The 6760-nt window shown below is 46.9% G+C and overlaps 1 protein-coding gene across 1 annotated transcript; it reads left to right on the top strand.

The window, feature by feature from the left end:
- Window positions 1-1625: 1625 nt before the first annotated feature.
- On the top strand, window positions 1626-5777 carry LOC136509549 (uncharacterized). Its single transcript, XM_066504314.1, has 3 exons — window positions 1626-2936; window positions 4532-5397; window positions 5505-5777. The coding sequence occupies exon 1, from the start codon at window positions 1778-1780 to the stop codon at window positions 2570-2572; it is 795 nt and encodes a 264-aa protein (XP_066360411.1). The 5' UTR covers window positions 1626-1777; the 3' UTR covers window positions 2573-2936; window positions 4532-5397; window positions 5505-5777.
- Window positions 5778-6760: the final 983 nt, after the last annotated feature.

Genomic DNA, 6760 nt, shown 5'->3' with positions numbered 1-6760 from the left:
AAGGGTCGCTTCGTCTTCCTTGCACGTCGATGCGTGGCTTTCGTCCAGGTTTCAACGTAGTGACCTCGCCTTTCATATTCTTCCCCGGTACGTGCTGTTCCTAAATCTTGTTTCATAGGTCACTATCGAAATCATGTTGTCTAATATAACACAACAACTTATCATTGCTATTTTTATTTCTCACTCCTATGTCTTCTAAGATTTTGTTTCAAAATCATTACATGGTGGAAGCGGATTATAAATTGTGTGAAGTGCCTCTGCAGATCCTGGGGCAGAGACCAAATGTGAGCATTGCAGAACAGAGCTCTGTAAACATGGCATTTCAACTTACTGATAGCCAAACTTATTCACTTTTTCTTGCAATTATTCTAGTTTCAGATCGTAGCAGGGATGCGAAAGAAGAGTGGTACACCACATTTGTGCATCAAGCAAGGGAGTTTTCTGAAGTGTCCAAGAATACTGCAGCAAGACATGACTTGCTTCCTTGTTCTTTTGTTCTGGCCTACTATCATGTAGGCCAAACACTAAGTGCTGAATGACACTTTTTTGTCCAAGTCAGGATCATTTGATGTCTAAGCTTTAGCCATAATCATTTAGCACAAGACTTTTAGTATATGTCTATATATGTCTGCTACTGGCTCATCTATATCCTTGACCTGTATATGCATGATGGCCCTATGTGTCGTGATCATCACTTGCTATATATCCGATGTATGGAAGATCAAATATATTATATCTATGAAATCAAATAGATTTGCTCTACATGATGTATTTGTACAATAGTTGTCTTCTATATGCCTAAGAAAAGTTTTTCTATTTTCATGTGGTACCATGTTTTACATTATCTTTCTTATTCATCCTTACATACAATTCTATCTGGGTTCATCAATGTATATGCTTCCGTACCCAGCTTGATGCTCGTATGAAAGCCGAATTCTCTTCTCTCTCCTTGCTTCTCTCTTTTACATCACATCAGAAAAGATATTGATTAGCTTGGTTAAGCCAATTGTCGTACTTGCACTGATAGATGTTGATCCAACACGTAAAGTACAATGTACTCAAGCTCCGTCGATCTGTTCGCCCGCTCCTGGATCGATGAGACTAGGGCGGGAGACCATTTCAACGCTCGCACGGTCGGTCGTAGCCACGTGGGTACCCGAGGGCCAGGGGACAGAGCCCACCTGCAGCAGCTCAGGGCTCGTTTAGTTTCCCAAAAAGTGCTACAGTAGCTATCGATACGTGCATGGAGCATTAAATGTAGACGAAAAAAAAATTGCACAGTTTAGTTAGAAATTGCGAGACGAACGTTTTGAGCCTAATTAATCCATGATTGAACACTAATTGCTAAATAAAAACAAAAGTGCTACAGTAGTCAAATTCCCAAATTTCGCGAACTAAACAAAGCCTTGGGCGTGGAAAAGAAGAGTCGTGTTGACCAAAAAAAAAAAAAATCATGGTACCTGGACCGGCAGCGGGTACCCGAGCGGTCGGCGCGGGGATAGGACAGTAGCAAAAAAAAACGAAAAAAGAACAAAAGGGAAAACAGACGCAGCGGGTACCCGCCTGGCTTGCTTGCTTATAAAGCTGTCTTGAAAGCGAAGCCACCCCTTCCATCACCCACACCACAACCCCCTTCCTGCTCGAACCCAACCCAAACACGATCGTGGAAAGCGGAGCCACCGCCACCTTCCCCGTTGGAGGGGACGACCCGTTGTTCACCACCGGCTCCCCTGTGAATATACAGACCTTCTTTGCACAAATCCCCGATGATTGCAACATGGAGGATTTGCTGCCGCTTGATGAATCCGCCGGCCACGCCCCGCCGGATCCGCAATCCGCCGGAGACACCAGCCACTCCACCACCATCGCCGGCCTGCGCCAGGCAGTCCTGTATCCAGTCGGACTCGCCGGGCCTACGGCTGCCACCACAGGTGCGGAGGACCAGCACGAGCAGAACGTTGACCCGCCGCTCGAGTTGGACTGGACAGGGGCCAATACCGTTCTTCCCCTGGCAGCCACAAACTCCATCGGAATGGAGGAGATCCCGAACCCGTGGAATCCTCTGTTGGGTTTCAACATGGGAGAGATCAACGCTGTCCTCACCTCTACTGCCGCCGTCAACGACAACATCCTATCGGTGGAGAATCCTCCGCGGGAGCCGACCACGCCAGTGGTCAACGTCGGCCTCGCCATGCCGGGGCCGGACCGGGATCCGTACTCCACCGGGGTCACCAGCTGCCCCCCCGCTTCCGCCGCCGCCGACACGGGGAACCAGTCACCGGATCTGGAGGTCAACGCCACGGTCGGGCTCCCGCAGTCAGGCGGCGGCGGCGCCTTGACGGAAGCACCGGTACGGGGATCCTCCAAGAGGAAATGCCTCAACTCGAGTTCGACGGAGGCCGACCTCGTCCGATCGGACCCGTCCTCTGCCTACATCAATTACCCCACCGGCATCGACTATAGAGGGATCATGAGACAAGAGGGCTTTACAGACATCGAGCCTCCCGACGGCAGCACCCCTTTGGAGATCATACAATCCCTCAACAGAACAAGGTACAGTATGTTAGATTGATCTCTTGACCAATAAGCCCAACGGCCTATTGGGCTTTGGTCTCGCGCTCTGATCGGGGGCGCCCAACCCTACATGGTTGGTGGGCCCCCGTCGCACTGCGCTATATAAAGAGGTGGGGGCCGGCGGCTCAAAGCACGAGGTTCGCCGTGAGCCGCAAACCCCACCGATAAACCCTAGACCGATCTAAGAGGGCGCGCAGCCAGCGACGGGAAGCTCCGCTGATCCTCGCCGTCGTCACTGCTACGCCCGACCGCACTGCATCGACGTCCATGCAACCTCTACTCCACCCGTCGCTGCCCGTGTGCTGCCTCCATCACCGAACCCGCGATGGCTAGCACAACCGCGACATCATCTGGAGGCTCAGGTTCATCACCAGCCCCTCTCTCCCCTATCTCCCTCTCGGTGTAGTGTTCTAGGTCTAAATGTGCATGTGTTTCATGGTTCTATGAGTTCATTCGCCTAGATCTACTCTAGTCGATTCACAGAATATCAACAATGGTACCAGAGCCTACTAGCACGTAGATCTAGAACGGGTACCGATTAGAAAAGAAAAAAGACGAAGAGATCCAGTGCGGATCTAAGCAGAAAAGGGTCGGTCGACGTTCGGTTGAACCCTAAACTCGATCCGTCGGATCTGAGAAAAGTTTTGGTTCGGATGAACCCTAAACCTAATGAGGTTAAAGAAAAACCCGAAGGTGATTCGGGGAAAAGAAAACAGTTTCGTTCCCCAATCCTAATCCCTAACCCTAATCGGGAAATCGTGCAAAATCGGGATAAAAGAAACAGGAAAAGAATGAAAAGGATCCCGATCTCGGATCGAATGAGAAAGAACCCTAACCCTAGAAATGAAACCCTAACCCTAGATCGGGTTTTGGGGAAGGAATAAGATGGAGAGGGGAACCTACCCGGTCTTCCCAACACCGCCGTCGCGCGGAAAGTCACCACCGTGCGGGCGGTGATCACCGCCGCCATGGTTGGCGAGCGGACAGAGGCCCGGCTCGGCCGTGGCTCAGGACAGCGGTCCAAAGCCGCTCGACGGCGGCGCGCTCTGCCATGGGCGAGCGCGCGCACCGGCGAGGGGCTTGGCACCGGTGTCGTCCTCCTTTCTTCTCCGGTGACGAGGTGGCCGCGCTGCTCCCTTCGTTTTCGCTACCGACGCCGTGGGAGAGGAGAGGAGAAAGAGGAAATGAACCTAGGGTTCAGGGAGAGGGGCCGGCCGGGGGGTTTTGTTCGGGCGAAACGGCCGGACAGCCGTCCGATCCGATCCAGCGATCAGGATTTGCCGGACCGGCTTTAGGCCCAGGCGGGCAAACGAAATCCCGGCCCAGGCCCAGGTTGTGGCCTGGGCGCGGGGGAGAAAGCGCCGCGCGGCTGGGCGCCGGGTGCGCTAAGCGCGCGGATGGGCCGCGGCTGCTGGGCCGGTTTCGCTGGCGCGCGCGCGCGTGAGCAGGCCGTGGGCCGCGCGTGTGCTGGCTGGGCCGAAATGGTCAAATGAACAGAAAAGTCACAGTTTTGTTTTTCTTATTTTCCAGAAAACAGTTTGATCAATTTGAATTGATTTTTATGATAATTTTCTGTACAAAATTTATCCAACGATATTTTTTGTTCAGTAAATAGTAAATTTGCTTCTGAAAAATAGGAAAAAGATTATTAAATGTTAAAGTTTTCGCTGCGTATTTAAAGATGTAATTTTCATTATTAAATTCGAACCAACGGGAGAATTTAATTTTGAAAATGGATATGTTTTAAATTGATTATAATATTGTTGTTATTCTGACCAACGTTGATTAATGGTAATATTATAATGTTTTTGTTATACATTAATTCTATTTCTGCCCAACGGTGATGTAGAATTAGTGTAGAAAATAATTGTATGTTTTAATTTTGATCAACGTTAAACTAAGGCATGCAATTATTGTTGTTATTTCTGTTCTCACCCTATTTGAATTATGTTTTCAGGAGGATACACTTGATGAGTTGTATCAAAGAAATCCCCACTCTAAAAGGTGATAACTATATTGAGTGAAAGAAAAAGATAGACCTGGCCTTTATCCTCGCTGAGGTGGACTGGGTTGTCACCACACCGTGCCCTAAAGAACCTGAGGCACCGGTGAGGGAAACAGATGAGACTGATACTGCATGGCAGAACAGAGAGCGAGATTTTGCTCCCGTAAAGATGTCCTATGACCTTGAGCATAGGAAATGGGTCACTGCCAACAAGAAGTGGCTGGCAGTGATAAAGAACACGATTGAGCCTGCTATTGTGGGCTCAATTCCAGACTGTGACACGGTCACAGAGTACCTAGACAGAATAAAGAGTCAGTTCACTGGCTCTTCAAAGACATATGCAACCCAGCTGATCAAGCAGCTGGTTACAGAAAGATACTCTGGTGGCGGCAGTGGCATTAGAGAGCACATACTGAGAAAGAGCAATCTGGCATCTAAGCTCAAACCAATGGATTTGGCACTCAAGGATGAGTTTCTTATTCATTTGATTTTTGCTTCTTTGCCCAAAGAATTTGACACCTTTGTTGTTAATTACAACATACAGCCTGAAAAATGGGATTTGGAAAAGCTCATAGCCATGTGTGTGCAGGAGGAGGAAAGAATAAAAGTTTCACAAGGTGGTTCTGTCAACTACCTAAAAGATAAGAAAAAGAACTATAATAACAGTTCTTCCTCCAAATCATCTGGAAAAGGTCCCATGCAACAATCTCAGAACCAGCAATTCCCAGTGGCTAAAGACCAGTGTCTCCACTGCAAGAAGACAGGATATTATAAAAAGAATTGTCCTGATTTCTTAAAGATGATTATGAAGAATAAAGGTGAGAACATTATTACGTTCGTAAATGAATCCTTGTATGTAAAGTTTTCAAAATCTACTTGGTGGATTGATTCAGGTGCAACTATTCATGTTGCTAATTCATTACAGGGATTCCGTTCGATGAGAACTTTGCAAAGAAGCGAAAGTTTCATTAAAGTGGCAAATGGAGAACAAGCAGATGTTGAGGCCGTTGGTGATCTTCCGTTAGAGCTTGCTGATGGCTTCATAATTATTCTTAGAGATGTTCTTTATGTACCTTCTTTGCAAAGAAATTTGATTAGTGTTTCAAAGTTGGACCATGATGGTTATGATTGCCATTTTGGAAATGGCAAATGTCAGATATTGTTTAATAATAAATATATTGGTCTTGCCTTCCGACAAGACGAGCTTTATTTGTTATCACTTCGTGAAAATGTTAATTCCGTATGTGATGTGAATGAAAATGTATCCTCATCGAACAATGGAAACAGAAAACGAAAGAGAGCTCAAGATGCGTTGTCGAAATTATGGCACTGTCGTTTAGGCCATATTTCGAGGGGGAGAATAGAAAGACTAGTTAAGAATGATATTCTTCCTCCATTAGAGCTCTCAGAGTTAGAACAATGTAGAGATTGCATAAAAGGAAAGTATGTAAAGAAAATTAAGAAAGATGTCAAACGAAGCACAGGAATCCTACAGATTATTCACACAGACATATGTGGTCCTTTTCCTGTGAAAAGTGTGGATGGTTATGATTCATTCATAACATTCACAGACGATTACTCTCGTTTTGGCTACATTTATCCAATTAAAGAAAGAACAGAAGCGTTGGATAAATTTAAAATATTTAAAGTAGAAGTTGAAAATCAGCATGATTTAAAGATTAAGATAGTCAGGTCTGACCGTGGAGGAGAGTACTACGGTCGGCATACCCCATATGGACAAGTTCCTGGACCTTTTGCAAGGTTCTTACAGGAGAATGGTATAGTCGCTCAGTATTCAACACCGGGCGAACCTCAGTAGAATGGAGTAGCTGAAAGGCGTAACCGTACCCTGATGGATATGGTGCGTAGTATGATAAGTTACTCCACTTTACCCATGAGTCTGTGGATGGAGGCGTTAAAAACCACCATTCATATTCTCAATAGAGTACCAAGTAAGTCGGTGCCTAAAACACCGTATGAGTTGTGGACAGGAAGAGTACCCTCACTTAACCACTTGCGTGTGTAGGGGAGCCCTGCTGAGGCTAAAGTTTTTAACCTAAACATTGGGAAGCTAGATCCCAAAACAGTGAGTTGCCATTTCATTGGCTACCCAGAAAAGTCAAAAGGTTTTCGTTTCTACTGTCCTAACAGACATACGAAGTTTGTGGAAACGAGACACGC

The sequence above is a fragment of the Miscanthus floridulus genome, chromosome 15 (genome assembly GCF_019320115.1).
Source record: "Miscanthus floridulus cultivar M001 chromosome 15, ASM1932011v1, whole genome shotgun sequence".
Classification (NCBI taxonomy): Eukaryota; Viridiplantae; Streptophyta; class Magnoliopsida; order Poales; family Poaceae; genus Miscanthus; species Miscanthus floridulus.
This window is presented reverse-complemented; position numbering and strand designations above follow the sequence as displayed.